This window comes from Salvelinus namaycush, chromosome 7 (genome assembly GCF_016432855.1).
Source record: "Salvelinus namaycush isolate Seneca chromosome 7, SaNama_1.0, whole genome shotgun sequence".
In the NCBI taxonomy this organism is placed as follows: domain Eukaryota; kingdom Metazoa; phylum Chordata; class Actinopteri; order Salmoniformes; family Salmonidae; genus Salvelinus; species Salvelinus namaycush.
The window spans coordinates 12,396,977-12,416,242 of NC_052313.1; the positions used below are offsets into that span (position 1 = coordinate 12,396,977).

At 42.8% G+C, this 19,266-nt stretch overlaps 3 protein-coding genes across 3 annotated transcripts in view; 1 reads left to right on the forward strand and 2 right to left on the reverse strand.

Moving 5' to 3' along the window:
* Positions 1-8,370, reverse strand: part of LOC120050974 (ligand of Numb protein X 2-like) — a 37,508-nt gene extending 29,138 nt beyond the window's left edge. Inside the window, exon 1 of the mRNA XM_038997527.1 lies at positions 7,899-8,370. The gene's annotated coding sequence lies outside the window, so the exon portion shown is untranslated. The remainder of the gene's footprint in view (positions 1-7,898) is intronic.
* On the forward strand, positions 2,631-6,948 carry LOC120050976 (pancreas/duodenum homeobox protein 1-like). The gene is made up of 2 exons (XM_038997530.1): positions 2,631-3,216; positions 5,698-6,948. Exons 1-2 carry the CDS (start codon positions 2,820-2,822, stop codon positions 6,069-6,071), a joined length of 771 nt encoding a protein of 256 aa, XP_038853458.1. The 5' UTR covers positions 2,631-2,819; the 3' UTR covers positions 6,072-6,948.
* Positions 8,371-10,245: 1,875 nt separating the features above from the next.
* Positions 10,246-16,645, reverse strand: LOC120050607 (receptor-type tyrosine-protein kinase FLT3-like). The gene is made up of 18 exons (XM_038997199.1): positions 16,591-16,645; positions 16,335-16,471; positions 16,064-16,202; positions 15,378-15,555; positions 15,062-15,159; positions 14,851-14,959; positions 13,398-13,627; positions 13,134-13,231; positions 12,914-13,046; positions 12,684-12,788; positions 12,382-12,534; positions 11,994-12,220; positions 11,753-11,839; positions 11,488-11,610; positions 11,258-11,369; positions 10,857-10,956; positions 10,635-10,740; positions 10,246-10,541 (listed from the first exon to the last, which is right to left on the reverse strand). The coding sequence occupies exons 1-18, from the start codon at positions 16,643-16,645 to the stop codon at positions 10,323-10,325; spliced, it is 2,409 nt and encodes an 802-aa protein (XP_038853127.1). The 3' UTR covers positions 10,246-10,322.
* Between the last annotated feature and the right edge of the window lie 2,621 nt (positions 16,646-19,266).

Consider the following 19,266-nt stretch of genomic DNA (forward strand, 5'->3'; position numbering starts at 1 on the left):
GTCTGTAGTGACGCCTCAAACACTGTGTCTTAGACCACTGCGCCACTTGGGAGCCAATAAGGACATAACTTCAATAGGCCTAATTTTAATTACCATCATTTTTTAGGCAATGATAATAATTGTATTAGAATGTAATTTGGTTATTTTGGATTGTGATAATGAATCAAATATATTGTTGGCGCAATTTAATTTAATATTGAAATGGTTCAATGTTGCTCCATAGGCGCTCCTGGGGTTAACCCAGGGGCTGAGGCAACATCCGCATCCACAGCTTGCCATTCCCTCAATCATTATAACCATCGATCCCTACAGCACTAATTAATACGTTCCATCTGGTGTTTCTAGCAACCCTTGGGTCCATAGCCCGTGATGCACTATATACGGCTATGGCCCCTCTCAATGGCCTACACAGTACTAACAATTATTGCGCTCCATATCAAGCCCTTAAAGGCTTTTTAATTGCAAACCTGTTTGTGAATCAGTGCATATGGTTTCGTGCGTCCGCAAAGGGTTCAGCAACGCCGCATTACCTTTCACTTAAAACCATTCACTTAAAACCATAGATAGGGGGTCTAAATGGCATTTTACGCAGTCATGCTTCATAAACTCCGTTGTGCGTCTCCAGTGTAGCGGGGATTAGACGCGGATTACCAGTTTCCTTCCTTTTTCAAACAACGAGCAAGTATAAACACCTTTCAGCGATATTACATGGACTGATTTGTATGGAATTGGTTTACTTGAACTTTATAGCAGGTGCTGAGTGCCCCATTAAAGATACTGGTGTAAGTGCTCTTGAAGAACTCAGTGCTGCCATATTCGTTTCTGTGTGTGTTTGACTGGCATTTGTTCTATTTCTTCTGTCAGAAGCATGGTTATTGATGGCCTGCAAGGTCAGCTGAAATAAATTATAGTGCTTTATAACATTACAGTTATAACATCGTAATAAATTGGACCTTTTAAGTCATGGGCCTTAACTGCTGCCTTGCCCTCAGTTGAGGTCCTGGAGAGACGTGTATTTCCATGCACCACGCGCGCTAATTGAGTTCTGTTCCTCACTCCATGATAATTGGTTTACACCCTGGCTCTCCTCTTTTCTTTCCACGAGGAGTGTTGTTTAATGGAGCGAGCACCTGTCTGCCTAATGACCAGCAAACACAGGGAAAGTGGCAGCGGGAGACACGAGCTCTGATGCTGTTTGTTAATACCAGTAACCAGAGGAGATCCGTTAAATTGTGTTAAATGAGCCATTTGGGATGGATTTTAAAAGTCGCAGGTTCGGAAACTTTTGACAGAACACTAAAAGGTATCCAACTAGGAGAGTGTTAAGTTAGGACGTGGTCTTTGATCCCCCTCACATTGTCAAGTTTCCAAGACAACCGCCTCCCAATCTAAGTTGCTTATCACCAGGGTCAGTCGATGCGAGTAGGCCTATAACATCTGGCTATCGATTTCCCCCTCTATCAATCGCATATTGATAAGAGAACTACGTTCAAATAGGCTACACTGAGTGTACAACATATTTGCCCCCAGAACAGCCTCAATTCGTCGGGGCATGGACTCTACAAAGTGTCGAAAGCATTCCACAGGGCTGCTGGCCCATGTTGACTCCAATGCTTCCCACAGTTGTGTCAAGTTGGCTGGATGTCCTTTGGGTTGTGGACCATTCTTGATACACACGGAAAATGTTGAGCGTGGTCCCGTGTGGCTCAGTTGGTAGAGCATGGCGCTTGCAACGCCAGGGTTGTGGGTTCATTCCCCACGGGGGGACCAGGATGAATATGTATGAACTTTCCAATTTGTAAGTCGCTCTGGATAAGAGCGTCTGCTAAATGACTTAAATGTAAAATGTAAAAACCCAGCAGCGTTGCAGTTCTTGACACACTCAAACTAGTGCACCCTCTGAATGGCAGACATACATTTTCATTTGTAGTCTTACCCAGAGCGACTTACAGGAACAATTAGGGTTAAGTGCCTTGTTCAAGGGCACATCGACAGATTTTCAACCTAGTCAGCTCGGGGATTCGGACAAGCGACCGTTTGGTTACTTTAACCTGTCTCCTCCCCTTCATCTACACTGATTGAAGTGGATTTAAGAGGCGACATCAATAAGGGAGCATAACTTTCACCTGGATTCACCTGGTCAGTCTATGTCATGGAAAGAACAGGTGTTCCTAATGTTTTGTACACTCAGTGTAACTGTTCAATGGCTGACATTGTTCGACGGCAGTGACATCCACATACAGGCACTGCACTCCCATCGTTTCTTCTTCTTTCCCACCAACAAAGCCAAAGCAAGCCGTGATGATGCTGACATTCTGAAGACACGTTCTGTTTGCGTTTCTCACCGTGATTGGTCTCGCAGGCCACAATCTCTCTGATAAGGTGTTCGGTAGCATTAACCCCTGTCTGCGCGCAGAGATAGGACCCGCGGATTCCCCCGTTCGCCTGTCCGTCGCTGCATTAGGACCACCCGGTGGCAGGTGGGTCTCAGATACCCGCGTCAAACAGTGCAGTGTTTGCCGAGGGCATTGATTTGCGCACGGTACATTCTGTTCAATCATTATCGGACTGCGGGGCAGAGAATACAGACACAAATAGAAACTAAGTCGCGAACTTTTCCGTTTTGTGTAAACAGTGAGACCAATGGCTTAGGTGCAACAGGGTCACATGGTAATGACACACCTGTCCAGGGCCTATAGCGGCGCCAGGCGCACGAGCAGCACAGGTAGAGCAGAGCACAAGGTTCCACGCTGCGTAGGCTATAGGGCGCAGGTACGTGTGCACACACACCCGTTGGATAGCCCTGGCCCTCGACAGTCATGAATCGAGAAGAGCACTACTATTCTCCCGCGCAGCTGTTCAAGGACTCCTGCGCCTACCAGAGACCACACAGCGAGGACTACAGCCACAGCCCTCCGCCCTGCCTCTACATGGCCCGGCAGGCTCAGTCCGTCTACTCCTCGCCCTCCATCGGAGGGCTAGACCAGGCGTGTCTCCCTGACATTGCTCCGTACAGTATTCCCCTGCGAGAGGACCCGGGTGTGCCGCAGCTCCACCACCCCCAGGCGCCCCAGCAGACTCTACAGCCAGGGCCAGGGGGTTACGAATACCCGGGGGGGTTGGCTCTGTGTGCCGATAGGAACAAATATCACCTGCCTTTCCCCTGGATGAAAACCACCAAGTCTCACGCGCACACCTGGAAGGGACAGTGGGCAGGTAACTCACTGCAGTCACCTTGGACATTTTCTCATAGTTATTATTACCGCAGTGCTGCAAAGAAAGGAATTAATCAATGGCCTCTCAAGGAATCTTTACGCACACATTTATAGGAATATTGCAGACCTTTCTTTTATGGTAGGCCTATCGAAATGGATTCGTTTCAACACTTAGTTTGAACACATTATTTTATACTGTACAAATATTAGACAAGTAAATCTAAACACAATATTTCAACAAAAGTATTTCCTCAATAGTTAACAATTGAACATTCAGGAGTTTTATTTTGCCAATAGCAAGGGAGTGAGTGTTATGTATAGAGAATTCATCAAAAATTACACTGAACATTAAGTATAATTCAAAATCTATTTAGCTTAACTCTCGCATTCATTATACCATATTGCTGCTTTGTGTTTAGGCTAGCTATGCCACTGCTGTGAATATAGGCCTTAGGAATGACCAAACGTTAGTCGGCATAAATGTTCATGAAGTTTGAATATACCGAGGCTTTTGTGCACGTATAAGGACTTAAATGATATCATGATGTCTACAATATACAGTATGTCGTGGGTGGGTGTCAGTTTACCTTGTCAATTAATCTGTAAAGGACCCGTGTTCCCCTCATATAAAGCACAATGTTTCATGCCTCTGAAGGTGTGCCTCAAGTTCCAAGTTGCGATTTACTTCAAATATGTGAACATTTCAGTTGTGGCTATTTATTTGTTAATTATTTGCTAATGGAAGGTATGATCCATATAAGTCTTCATGAAAAATGTTTCTTATTACATATGAAAGTGTCTTACAATAGCCTTAGTTATATCAATATATGTTTTAATGTAAAATATATTGAAGGGTATATAATTAACGTGGAGTGTTTAGGGATAACAGAAAATAATGAGTCAACTCTTAGTCCTAAAAGTATTTTCTGTTGCGGCCATTTTAAATCAACTCGGTTCAGCGGGTCAATGGAGCATTTATGATTATTATCATTTTTTGGCTAAAATAATTCAACAAGTTTTCAAACCACTCACACAGCATTTGCGTTGGTTTCAATTAAGCGAATGTATGTTACTATGGATTGAATTTGTTAAATAAATTGAGGGTAACAACAAGTGGAAAAGTTGATAAGTCTCAAGCAGAATCGGTTCTTCTCAATTATTGCGTAAGCCTATAGACAATTATTCTCTCAACTCAACATTCATCAAAGATGATCTAAACAATATTGTTTATAGGCCTATTATTAAGACAATTATGATAGAAATGTGTTAATTATTATAACCTCATTAGGCGATATGTGTTTTTATTATTTATTATTTAAGAAAATCATGTAACTTTACAAGCGATTAACTTTTCTTAACTCATTTCGATAAAAGTTTATTTCAGTGAAAATATTTTCTTCAACGGACAAACGCAACCACTGCAAGAATGAGCCAACTCTAAATCTATGAAGCAGATCAAGTATTGAATAGAATAGATTTTAATTGTTTATTTTTAAATCAACGACTCCCTTCACCAATATATCTTAACGAAAGTTTAACAAGTGAGCCATAATTTCAGAATTCAAAACACAAATTAATTGTAGTGTTAACAGTGGGAAAGTATAAGGGTATACCTTCATCATGTAGGTCTATACCTTCACTTGAAATAAAAGTGATTCATTGAAATAAACTTTTCACGGACTGTCTCTAAATTGTCTTGCTGATCCGGGCTGATCCTAATGAAGCCTTAAAGTTAGTGAAACCTTTTCAGGTGAAATTGCTGTTAAATATAGACTAGTACTAGAGATTACACGCATTATAAACGATATTCAACTATTGTTGGTTTTCGTTGTTGGTTTTCGTCAACTTCCTCAGTAATAAAAATGTAGCTATAGACCTATTCTTTCTTTTTAGTATTTAATAGTAATTTTCAAACCAATTTATTGATCCATTTGTGAGTGTTTGTGATACATGTGCAGTTATGTAAAATTCAATGTGCTGTGGTGGTCCAAGTAGATTTGAGAGTGATTTGTTTCATTTCAGGGCTTTGTTCTTCACATAATATATGATGCCTCACATAGACACTTTCCGTCTATGTTCAGTATAGTACATATCTTACTAAAGCTGCATCGGCATCTGTGAGAGTTGGCCTGTGACGTACATGGTGTACTGTTTGTTTCAGTTACCATCAGTTACCCAATAGAGTTGTTTCTATAGTCTTTGGTGATCAGTGTGTGAGCTGACTGTGTTCAGCCAATGTGCTGCTGTGTGTGTTTCAGATAGGTAAACTAGAGTTCTAAATGGGGAGTCATTACCAATTTCACCTAGATTGAGGCTTTACTGGGACTTGCACTGTGGCAGGATACAATGTTTAGTTCATCTTGAGTGCCACAAGATTGGATACGCCATTCTACCCCTCCCCTCCCCTTTACCTTTCTCTCTCTCACCCTCTCCTCCCCATCCTCCCCCATGTCCCCCACACCTCCCTCCCCACCCTCCTCAGGCCCCTACATGGTGGAGGCGGAGGAGAACAAGCGGACAAGGACGGCCTACACGCGAGCCCAGCTCCTGGAGCTGGAGAAGGAGTTCCTGTTCAACAAGTACATCAGCAGGCCGCGGCGTGTCGAGCTGGCCCTCACCCTCAGCCTCACAGAGAGACACATCAAGATCTGGTTCCAGAACCGACGGATGAAGTGGAAAAAGGAGGAGGACAAGAAGAGAGTGAGGGGGGTCGACCCCGAGCAGGACTCGTCCATTACGTCAGGAGACTTGAACGATGAGGCAGGGGTGGGAGTCGGGGGGGCAGGACATCCCACCACGACACCCCCCTCACCCTTACACGCCCATTCCATGTCAGGTTCTAGAGACTCGGCCTAGCAGGGCTGATATGGATGGATGAAAACTGGACAGACACTCAGGAAAGGGGACGCTCTGAGGCTGCGTTAAGACAGGCAGCCGAATTCTGATATTTTTTCAGTAATTGGTATTTTGATCAATCAGCTCAGCTCTGAAAAAGACCTGACGTGCAAAGATCTGATGTGATTGGTCAAAAGACCAATTAGTGCAAAAAATATCAGAATTCGGCTGCCTGTGTGATCGCAGCCTCATTCAAACAGACTCGGTTGGTATTATTCATGTACATTATCGGCGGTGACAGATTGAAGAGAGGTGAAAGGCGAGGACTGCAGGTTCATTGTCTGCGATATCATCATTCTGCGACTGAACTCTAACCTCACGTTGTCGTGCTGAGGACATGCGGGTCATGCACTGATGATGATAGTTGGCATTGGACATACGTGTACAAACCCACTGCTCTGGTCTGCAGCCTCTCGTTGCGTTGCCAGAAGAGGGCAGCACCCACTGCCTGGAGAGACAGTTGTGAGACAGACCACACAACTCTGTTGAGAGCTACGTCGGGCATCTAGCCTACTTTGATTGCTTTACTAAAATCAATGCACTTCAGATATTTTCTCTGAAAATGTTGGCAGTGTACAACCAAGTTTAATTTATGTATGTAAATATATGCAGTCTATGCACGGGACATGATTCTGTCAATATTGCCAATACTGATGCATTTTCTGATAAGTTGTTATATGACATAAATGAGTCAATCACACCAATTATATAGCCTATTTATGTACTTAATGTTATCACATCATTGATGTCTTAATGATAGGCACTGTGAATAATGTACTGTATTTTGAATTCTTTATTAAGCTATAAAGTTCAAGTTTGAAATCAGAATAAAGTAAAATGAAACATCTGCAGTTATTTAATTACTTGGTACATTGTACAATTACGCCTTTACCCACAACAATAATGCTGACATTATTATCCACTATTCAAGCACATTCAACACAGCAGGCAAACCACACGAAACCGTAAGTCATCACGTCAGTCAGTCGTGGGGCGTGTTTGACATTGCAGCCGACAGTGCAGGCGACTGACGACTGACTGATCTACAAATCCCCTTGCATCATAAATAACGACTAATTATTTTTGTAGTCAATCACAATTTACCAATGGTGTAAAGTACTTAAGTAATACTTTTAAATATTTGTACTTAAGTTGTTTTTGGGTTATCTGTACTGTAATTTACTATGTATATGCTTCACAACTTTTACTCTTACTACACTACATTCCTAATGAAAATGATGTACTTACTGAGCCATACATTTTCCCTGACACCCAAAAGTACTCGTTACATTTGGAATGCTCAACAGGACAGGAAAATGGTTCAATTCACGCACTTATCAAAACAACATCCTGTTCATCCCTACTGCCTCTGATCTGGCAGACTCACTAAACACAAATGTTTAATTTGTAAATTATGTCTGAGTGTTGGAGTGTGCCCCTGACTATCCACAAACAAAATATATATATATTTTTTTTATCGTGCCATTGGCTTGCCCAATATGAGGAATTTGAAAGTATTTATACTTTTGATACATAAGTATATTTTAGCAATTACATTTACTTTTGATACTTCAATGTATTTCAAACTAAATACTTTTACTCAATTAGTATTTTAATGAGTGACTTTCACTTTTACTTGAGAAATGTTATTTTAAGGCATCTTTACTTTTACTCAAGCATGACAATTGGATACTTTTTCCACCACTGCAATTGACCTATGATACATTACAGTTTTGGTGTTCTCAAACACGGCCATAGTTTGTTGGGTATGTCCGGGACCAAGAGCACCTGTAAACGGACATGACAGATCTTCTTCACTTCATCGATGGCACCCGTTCCCGGAGTCGCTCCTCTAGCGATGGTCGTCTTGTTGTTAATCCGCGTGCATATCACGAAGGGGAACCCAAATGGTCCTTGTATTCCGTATTGAGCCGGGCCATGCGCGAGATGAAATAGTTTATACTGGCCTCCAGATCAGCAAAGGGCGCGGGACCATACCGCGGCCGGTATGATTGGAGATTTCTCCACCACAGTACCGAAAACCTTCACAAAGTCGTCGTAAGGAAGATCATTCACTGATCCGATGTCCATGTTAAACTCTGCTATCGTCTGCACACACTCACAAAGAGCAGCCCCAAATCGGACCTTTGGACAGGTCAACAGAAAAGCCCAGTGTGCAATTACTGTAGGGTTAATGAACTCATCGACAACAAGGCGCTTTGGAACCACTCATGCCTTTTTACGCACAGCTTTGTAGCCTTACTAGCCTAGAATGCAACCTGAACCTAGGCCTGTTTGTTGTATTTCAAAATGTTTGAAAGGAGATAAAGTGGTATTTGACAGCTTTTAATTTGATGCAAGCAAGGTGAATGACACTATTGACATTCAGGACACCTGAACCGCAGGAGTCGCTCTGGCGACTAATGTAGCTCTCGCGCCACCTGTCGTGCATTTTGTGCCGTTGTTTCCCCCCCCCCGCCTCCGAATATAATACACCACTATTTGTTACCGATAGACCTAAAATCCACAAAAAAACAGGGATAATTTTAAATACTTTATTTCAAATATAAGAATAATTTCGAGAACTCAAATGGACAAACATAAAGATAAAGTAAGCAACTTCACACAGAAAAAACACTGACAGAATAATCCAGCAGTCTCCTGAACCTGTCTCTAAATTAAAATGAATAACTTATCCAAAAGCAGTAAAAACACGACTAATATTGCGTTAGTTTCACACAGTAAATTCAATATAATGTGTGCAATATGTTCACAAGAGGTTGTCTCAGCCCAACACTTGTATTAAAATGTATCTAATGCTACATTCATTACTATGTTTCAATGTTAAATATTTATTTATCAATTTCTACAGTGTAGGAGCGAGCATTTGATACAAAAGTTTTAATTTACATATTCATTGTTAAACATATTTGGATAAAGCAAGTATTCAGTGCATTTAAAATCCACAGCAATATACAAATATAGACTGCCAGTGCCACAATATAATATGTGAGATCTTAAACAGAGTATGTTCAGTGTTGGGTAGATTACTTTCTAAATGTAATCTGTTACAGTTACCTCTCCAAAATTTTAATCAGTAGCGTAACTTTTGGATTACCTAAACAAATTAACGTAATCTGATTACATTCCGTTACTTTTAGATTACTTTCCCCTTAAGAGGCTATAGAAAAATACAAACATGCATGTTACCAATTGAACGACATCTATTGCAGGATAAATCAATGTTAAAGTTTACATAGCTGGCCATATATGGATGTTACATTTTACTTTATGTGTTGGTTGTGTAGGATTCTTCAAACCCATCACTTTCTACTACATATAATAATATGCTTAAATTATATCTTTACATTAATATATATAATTTATAAAATGGACGCAGCAACTACAGATTGCCCCTTTAAGTCTATCAAAAGTGTGTGAGTTTGAGCATGTGTCCATTAGGTCTATGGATGTATTTTTTTATCAGCATGAATTAGATTTAATAATAAAAACCCTACTTTTATTCCATAGGCTGGGATCCGCACTAAGCAGCTGTTGCAAGAGCACATTTTTCACTGCCTGGTTTTAAAAACAATGATTGATAGGCAGCTTAAACTTCCATTATTGGGTTCAAATACACACTTAGATTTGTGAACAGCCATCCACAACAAACACAATCCGTAAGGCGCAAATAGCTAAATGAGAGAGCAGCAGTGTGATTCACATCAATGCGCTATGTAGATATCAATAATAAGTGACATCCGTATCGCCGTAGACTACACCACTGCTGGCATACTTACCTCCAAGCGTTTATTCAAGTTGGATAATCTTCGGATGCCGACAGCAGTCGCCCCATTGGAAGACATCGTTTGGACTGTACACTACAAAAGCCTATTCCTGCTCTTTCCCCGCGATCCATCAAACCCATTTGGTGTGTCATCATAGTGGTCTCTGACTTGTGGTCAGACTCGCTCAGGTGAAACAAACATAAACTTGCGCCTTTTTTCAATGCTGATTTGAATGTCATTGAGAAAACATCCTTTCTGAATTTAAAAGTAATCCTTGAAGTAATCATCTAGTTTTTCAAAACTATCCGATTACAATATTTTTGCTGTTACGGATAGCAGTTTCCGTTTTTTTGTAATCCCTTAGTATATTGTATGGAATAGAATAATTAGAAGGATAGGTTGGCCCCTGCACTCAGGGATATGATTACAGAGGGGTACCCTCATCAGCCTCCATGGCATCCATGTCAGAGGGTGTTGTTTTGGTTGTTGGGGCCTCGCCAGTGGAATGGGTCTTGCAGTGTTGGTTCTGTGACTGTGTCAAAAGAATCTCCTTTTCTTTGGTCAAGGCAGAGAGGTCAGAATTCACTGGTGCATTCTGGTATAAGGAGTCATTGGAGCTCTTGTCCAGGATGTTATGGTAGAGCTAAGACAGAAAAGGGGCATAGTAAGAAATGACAAGAAATCCTGATTCTAATGGAATGCTGTGTGCTAGCCAGTTGTAAAGTTTGAATCTCACCTTCTCCTCAATGTCGGCCAGTTGGTCGCCCATGAAGGCCACCAGCTTGGCAAAGTGAGGGCGGTCCCGAGGCTCCAGTGCCCAGCACTTGCACATCATCTTATACCTGTGGGAGAGAGGGAGGGAAAGGGGGATGAAACCTCCTTTACAGTTCATATATTTGATTGTAATTAAATGTGTATGATGTATAGATGTAGGTGCAGAGCGGTTGTGGATACTTACACAGATTCACTGGCATAGTACGGCTGCTCCATCTTAAAACCTCTCTCTATCATCACATAGAAGTTGTTGTCCACCTTTATCCCCGGGTAGGGGGTCAAACCTTAAAGGGAGAGGGAGAGGTAGAGGAAAAGAGGGAGGGAGAGGGAGATAGAGGGAGAGAGAAAGGGGTAGGGAGAGAGAGTGAGAGAGAGAGGGAGAGGGAGGAAGAGAGCAAATCACATATAATAAAGATGCAGGGAATACATCTTTAATAAGTGTGTACAGTATGTATGCTTTTTGAAGCCCCCCCCATCCCTGGCGGCCCACCTCATCCCCAAACTCGGTCAACACACAATATAAAGGACAAAAACTAAATAAAATAATGACAATACATTAAAAAAAAAAAATGTTTATGTAGCTACCCAGAGAGAAGACCTCCCACAGCAGGATACCATAGGCCCAGACATCGCTCTGCATGGTGTACATCCCCTGGAAGATACTCTCTGGAGCCATCCACTTCACTGGCAGACGCACCTGCGACACAAGACAGACACACACACTGACACTGCATGTCTAGAACAGAGCTGTTGTCACTGACAACAGAGCATCTGTAGAATACAGACAAACACTCCCTTCTGTGTATAGTACTTACATTTCCTCTCACTACGTAGTTGGAGTCGTTGTGGATGTCCCGGGCCAGTCCAAAGTCTCCGATCTTTACTAGTCCACCCTGAGACACCAACACGTTCCTGGCCGCAAGGTCCCGATGGATACACTGGACACAGAAACACACACCCAGATAGAGAGAGTGTGTAGGGAGTAATGATGTAGGGAATAGGGAGTATTACATGTATGAGGGGACATGGTGAAGTGAATATGGTGCAGTGTGTAGTGTGCAGTGTTGTCAATCCACGTACGTGCTTAGAGGACAGGAAGTCCATGCCTTTGGCCACCTGGTAGGAAAAGCTGAGCAGGTCGTCATAGGTCAGTGCCTCCTCCTCCTCCTCCTCTTCCTGCAGCTTCTCATAGATCCCTGGACCTGTGGATCAGCTGGGGTCAACAGGATCTACTGGCAAACAGTGAAGAGATCCTACCGACGTATTTAACTGTGCTGCTTTATACATTAGCATGCCTATTTCTTCATGTGTCTGTGTCTACACAACACTGACCATCAGAGGTGTCCATGGGAGAGGAGTTGAGGCTGAGGAGGGCGATGCTCTCTTGCCCTCCAGTGGAGCTCCTCTTGGGCAGGTTGTGGTAAAGTCTGCTGAAGCGGTCCCTGCTGAAGGCCTCGGTCAGAGACTTGTGGTACAGCTCTCTGTTGTTCTTCAGGTAGTTCAGCAGGTCCCCATATCGGCAGTACTGGAAGATCAGGTACGTTGGCCCTGTCAAAGTCACACAGTCACAGAGTCAGATACACACATTCACAGAGTCACACACAGGCGCTTAGAGACAGTCCTAAATACACATGTACTCATTTCAGTACAATATCTAAAGACATGTTCTTGGCAATTACATCTTGTAGTTATTCCTGCGTTATTTCTGCTAGATGCTCGTTTCTGAGCCTGTCTGTGATTGGCTGTCGTACCTGAGCCAGTGCACGCCCCCAGCAGGTTGGCGATGTTGGCATGCCGTCCGATGTGAGTCAGCATCTTCAGCTCTGACATCAGAGCCTCTTTCTCCACTGTCTCATGCTTCTCTGCATGGGCAAACATCAAGACTCAACAACGACCTGAGTGACTTCACTGGTGCAGGGTATGTTAAATAGTATGAAAAACAAAGTGTGTCTTCAGCAAACACCAACACTTAGCCAGCAGTGTAAAACATCACACAGGTAAAACCCTGTACCTTTCAGCATCTTGACAGCCACCTGCAGGGAGATCCCAGGCTTGCTGATGCTGTGGGCTGTAGCTTGAAGCACCATGCCAAAGGCCCCAGAGCCCAGCTCCTTCCCTGGGGAGAAAGACCACAACAACACAGGGTTGGTGGGAATACTATTGGTGAGGCTGGAGTCTAGAGATTCCCAAGTAGATGGGTCAGGCTACGTCATTCCACTGGTACATCTCCCCCAGTCTTACCCAGCTCCAGGTTCTCTCTGGGGAACTCCCATTTCTGGTCATACTGGAAGTCTTTGAAGTTGATGTAGATGTAATCGTTGTCATTAGACCCCGTCATCTGAATCACCTGCAGCTGGCTCTGGTACTGGGGTTTCTACACACAACATATCAGGAGGGTGTGAGAATGTTTGAGTGTGGGGAGCAAGTCTGTCTGTGTGTGTCTGTGTCTGTGTGTGTGTACCTTTTTCCTGAGGAAGTAGAGCAGTGCGACGCTGACCGGCATCAAAGCCAGGAACAGAACCAGACTGGACACCTTCAGGAGTTGAGAGGAGTTGGATGCTGATGGAACACACACATCAACAGATATAACCAATGTCTGACAACAGCCATGACAACACTGTGACCAATTCTGTTCCACACTGGAGCTATGATGACAACCATTATAAAAATACTTAAAGCTGTAGATGATTTTCTGATGACTTATTTTTCCTGACTGACCACTTACGTTGTTTGAAGGTACGCTGCTGCGGAAAGACCATTCCTGCATTGAACAGTGGCTCGCTGCAGTGTGACTGTGAGTGGACAGAGTTTGCGATGCAGCACTTGACAAAGTGGTTCCCCACCTCGACCCTGTCCAGAGAGCTGAGGACCTTCTTATGGCAGAACTGGTCTGAGTCACAGAGCTCTGGGGGAGGGGCAGGGATCTCCTTCCAGGCTGCAGACTCTGACTGACAGCTAGGGGAGGGGGGGCAGGTTAACACACACAGGTAAACACGTAGGGTCGGTTTCCCAGACACAGATTAAGCCTATTCCTGGACTAAACAGCACGATCAATGGAGAATTTCCATTGAAAATGATCTTAGTTTGTGTCAAGATATTGAAAATCGATATCAGTTGCATTTTTTTTTTAACCAATTTCGATATCATATCGTTTTTAATGAATAACATTGCACTGGCTTTGTGCAGTTCAGACAACTTTTTGCTGATTGCCCATTGGGCAATGGGAACCCTGTTGATGGCCCATCAGCAGGCATTTAAGTAGGCCTATGCTAAATTGAGAGTCTGTAAGAGTGTTGCAGCAAAATCCTGTATTTTTCTTTTACATAAAAGTGTAAGTTAACAAAAGGAAGCGTGGCCACCCTAAAGGAACCTGGCGAAGGTCTGTGGAGAAAGAGATGAAGGACAGTGGCCTATCATGTAAAACCATCCCCCAAAAGGCAGAAGGCCAGCAGCAGTGGTGCCCTCTTGTGGAAGCCTTATGTTCCAAATAGGAATGAAGAGGACTAAGTAAGTAAGTAAATACCCAGCTAGCACATTTGGTTTCTTAGAAGTTGTGGGAAAGTAGGTTCCGGGAACATTTTACTATGGTTCCCTGAAAGTTTTCCTGGAAGGTTTAATTAACGTTCTGAGAGCGGAAATTATAGGTTATTTGAAGATCATTAATTAATGTTCTGAGAACATGTTTCAATAAGACTTTTAATAACACTGCTAGCTTAGGTTAACTGTTCTGAACTTCAAGCAAAGATAGGACACATGGAAATTAATTTGCTTAGGAATTAATAATGCAAACATTTATTTTTAAGAACGTTGTTTCTTAATGTTCTCTGAACGTTCTGAGAACATTACTTTAAATAGAACCATGAAATTGACACCTAAGAAAAATATGATTCTCAGAACGGATCCTGGAGTCCCAGAACTTTGTAGGAAGGTTGTATGCAAAATAACCATAGGACAACCACACTCTCACCAAGCTCTAAGAAACATATGGTTCTCAGAACATTAGGTGCTATCTGGGTAGGTTAACAGGAACAATAACCAATATCAAGATATGCCTTGCTCATATTGATATCAAATTATATCAATATCATATCGAATTATCGATATTGGTGCCCACCACTAGTGTTAAGATATATAGCTGAATCCTAACATGAGAAACTCTGGCCTAAATCTAGAGGTACCTGTCATTGGACAGAGAGCAGAACCTCCAGGTGAGGTTGAAGGGGAGGGGGCTGTTGGTCCTACAGGTGATGTAGTCTTCTTCCTGGAAGAGACTGAGGGTGGGCGTACCTGAGAGACAGAGGAGGAGGACAGGTGAGAACAGGTGTCTTACTGAGGAGTCACGCACACAATCACAAGTCTTATCTGACTGTGCAGTCGGCTGTCACTCACTTGCCACACACAGAGAGAGGGTCTTTGTGAGGTTCAGCACCCCAGTCTCCAGGTGTAACTGGTACTCTCCTGGCACAGGGTTACATAGCTCCAGAGTCCTGGGGGGGGGGGGGGAGAACCATACGGAATCGTGTGAAAACTTATTGAACAAAACTTAACCTCATCAAATCTTGTAGATACAGTAGACCTTTAGTAAAGCTTTATAAAACTGCAACAGAAACACGGAACCAAATTGAACATGGATATGGCAGTATGTCCTGGATTAAACAAAGTGTCAGGAAGCCCACACACACAGAGACCACCAGCCTTACTCTACCTGTTCTTCCACAGCCGTGTGGGTTCAGGGCACTGGGTCTGTACACCACCCGGGCCCAGCCAATGGCAGCGTAGGAGAGGGTGTGAGGAGACCAGGGCCCGCAGACAGAACCCTGGCATCTCCTGAGCTGAGATGGTACTGCTCTCATTCAGCTGGTCGATGGAAATAAAGCCCTTCTCTGAGGACACACAACACCGGAAATCACATGGAAATCACTTGGAAATCACATGGAAATCACATGGAAATCACTTGGAAATCACATGGAAATCACATGGAAATCACTTGGAAATCACATGGAAATCACTTGGAAATCACATGGAAATCACATGGAAATCACATGGAAATCACTTGGAAATCACATGGAAATCACTTGGAAATCACATGGAAATCACATGGAAATCACTTGGAAATCACATGGAAATCACTTGGAAATCACATGGAAATCACTTGGAAATCACATGGAAATCACATGGAAATCACTTGGAAATCACTTGGAAATCATCATTTGGGGGGAAAAACAGGTAGGAGGTGGTGGTACGGAGAGAATCAGGACAGATGACAAGAAAGTGTCTGACAGATGAGTAAAGACCAAGTAAAGATAGACATTTTAAAAAAGTCATGGGAATGTTTGACTGAAAATAAAGGTAAAAAGAGAAGGATTCAGTGTTGTTGCCTGTTGTACTGACCCAGGACCCGGATGTGGGTGGACTTGATCTTGTTCTTGTTGCTCTGGCAGGTGTAGATACCACTGTGGTTCACCCTCACCGACTCAAAGAACAGGTAGGTCATATCTATTCCTTTATAGGATAGTTTATATACGGACACCTGGAGGAAAAGACGATATACTGCATTACCTCAAATACAGTGAACAAGTCTTGGAGAGGAAAATGAAATGGTTCTGATCATATGCTTTCATCAATGGAAATAAAAGGTTAATGAATGAGTGATAACGCTTACCTGTTCCTGATTATCAGTCAGCCAATGTGTGGTGCTGTTCTCTCTCTCCCTACAGCGGAGCAGCAGGGGCTGACCCGGGCTCAGAGTGATCTCTGGAGCTTCATTATCATCATCCACACTTCGGCTGCGGTCCAAGTCTGAGACACACACAGGAAGCCAACAGATCACACATCAGTCACTATTCAACTGACTGAGTGCCTTTAATTCCATTTTGTTTTTTGGGGCATTGTGTTTACACTTTTACAATAATACTAACCATAGTCATAGAGCTGAGAACACTCTTCTCCTTTGGGGTTACTAGCACAGCACATAACTGTTGTCTTGTAGTATGGTTTACTTCCCTCTGTGTTGTTGGACCCCTCGAAGTCCTTAGATGTCTCGTTCCCATGACTACGTTGTCTGTGGGACAGGATGAGAAATTAAAGTATGTAGCCATCCTTGGAGAGGTCCTACATATGAAACTCAAGTCAAAACTCAAGTCAAAACCCTGAAGACACTCTTTAAGATTCTATATTATGTTCACCAAAGTTTACCCAGTCTTGTCAAGGTTATTGAACCATTCAATTTTTGGCTTGGGATTTCCCTCTGAAGAACACTGGAAGTTAGGTAAAAAGCCTCTTCTCCCAGGGATGTATTTCAGATGTGGCTTTGACGGACGTCCTGAAAGTAACCAATGGGAGAATGAACTACAGCTAGGAATTTCAATGTGTTCAGAATCATGATGATGGTATTGACGTTATATGACTTTAATGTGGTGCAGATCAGAATCATGATGATGGTATTGACGTTATATGACTTTAATGTGGTGCAGATCAGAATCATGATGATGGTATTGACGTTATATGACTTTAATGTGGTGCAGATCAGAATCATGATGATGGTATTGACGTTATATGACTTTAATGTGGTGCAGATCAGAATCTGATATCACATTAGTGGTTTAGAAAAGAAGGTCTGTCACTCACTCAGAGGAGGTCCAACCAGTAGAGAGAGCGTCAGGGAGGAGATGATGCCACAATTCACACAGCCGAAGGAGTACTCTCCAGAATCACGCACAGACGTCTGTGGTATGGCCATAGAATAGCCCCCTCTGTTGGCAGGACAAAGAATTACAGATGAATTCAGCAAGGATGCAAAAGTACACAGAACCCCGCAATAATGATACAATGGCCTTGAGGCGCCAGGTAACACAACAAAGACAAACACACCCACACCTACCTTATTGGGTCAGGTCCACGGCTCCAGCTGCAGACAGGGTCTCCTGGGAGGCTCTGCATGGTGATATGGAGGCTCTGCCCAGCAGGGACCTCTAGTCTGGTAGGACCAGAACCATTCAGATGGGCTTCAGACAGAGTACACAACACCCCCTGGAACAACATGTCACCATGTCAGGGAGAGAGAGTAAGTGAGGATGATCAGCTGTAAAATGAGATGGCTTTTGAAGTGAATAGAGATCAGTATTCAGATTACTCATAAAGCTGTTTGAACACAAATGTCAGACATTCATCAAACTTTGTTTTACATTTGGAAAGTACGAGAAGCCTGGCGAGAATGTAAATTGTACATTTCTTGACATTCTATTAAAATAGCAGTTCTGCTTTTGTTCTCTGAGTCAAGGTCACATTTAGAGGACTGCATCTATAAGCATGTGTTTTGACGCCTTTTTAGACAGTGTATGACAGGAACACATAGGCTAGTAGGTGTGGTGCACAGGAGGTTGTTGGCAGCTTAATTGGGGAGAACAGGCTTGTGGTAATGATTGGAGCGAATGGTATCAAATACATCAAACACATGGTTTCCAGGTTCCATTCCAATGTCTCTGTTCCAGCCATTATTATGAGCCGTTCTCCCGTCAGCAGCCTCCTGTGCTGTGGTGCTATGTCACCACCACTAACTGTGAGTTTCCACCCTCTTCTTTATGCATTGTTATTCCATTTACCTTGTTGAAGTCAGAGCAGAAATACATCTATTTTCAGAGTTGTGTTAGGGCTGCAGAATTTCACTTTTATTATCCTTCAAAATATATGACCAGAGCAATCCTGTATCCTTCTGCAATGCAATGTGAAGTGACATTAGGCCACACAGCCCACCATTAGAAAAATCTCAACGATAAATGCACATGAGCTGACAAACCGAATTTACTGTTTGTGAGGATAATCTCAAAGTTTGACTCAGCCACAGACCACCAAACTTTCACTCTAATAAGTAATGAAACAGCAACCGAAGCGGGGGACAGGCCACAGGTCTTTTCAAAATCCGATTGATCATTTAGGTTTACAGTAAGTGACCGGTCAGGTTGGTCAATTAATCCCACGAATGCACAGATACGGTCAGTTTAGGCACCTACAGTCAGGCTGGTGGTGATACATAGCGCTCGAGGTGCGTCTCGCTGAGGCTGCAACTCGTCTCCGTCACAAAGAGCGCACAGCAACAGGAGCGCAGCTGGAGAAACAGAGAACCAGATAAACGAAAACCAAATTACTTTATAATATATAGGCGTATTTTCATCAACTTGTTGCAATGTTTTTCTTTCAGGTGAAGACAAAAATATATATACATTATACACAGCAGATGGATGATATTGAGGAATTTGCGACTATGGGAATGTATAAAATGCAGCATATAGTTTTGTGCAACATTTACATCTGAACAAATAATTAGCTAGAATTAATGTTGCAGCCTTTTCAAATGTATTTGGGGAATAGTTGGACATGTATTGTTACTTTAGGGTTATCGAATAAAACAGTCGTTGAACAAACTTATGAATAACACAACCATGAAGCTAAATAACAATGTGATTAGAGATAATACTATTCCATTGATTATTTGTGCTATAAAACACATTGTTGATGATGATTTTAACTCACCGATCTCAACTCTCCTCTTTCCCTTCATTGGCATTGGTCTTCAACGCATGTAGCTCTGTCTCACA

Coding starts and splice junctions, on each gene's coding strand:
- LOC120050976 (XM_038997530.1), top strand. CDS start 2,820: ATGAATCGAGAAGAGCACTACTATTCTCCCGCGCAGCTGTTCAAGGAC. Junction 3,217..5,697: donor CTGGAAGGGACAGTGGGCAG/GTAACTCACTGC, acceptor CACCCTCCTCAG/GCCCCTACATGGTGGAGGCG.
- LOC120050607 (XM_038997199.1), bottom strand. CDS start 16,645: ATGTGCTGTGCTAGTAACCCCAAAGGAGAAGAGTGTTCTCAGCTCTAT. Junction 14,960..15,061: donor CCTCTCTCTGTGTGTGGCAA/GTGAGTGACAGC, acceptor TCTGTCTCTCAG/GTACGCCCACCCTCAGTCTC. Junction 10,957..11,257: donor GTGGGAGGTCTTCTCTCTGG/GTAGCTACATAA, acceptor TCTCCCTTTAAG/GTTTGACCCCCTACCCGGGG.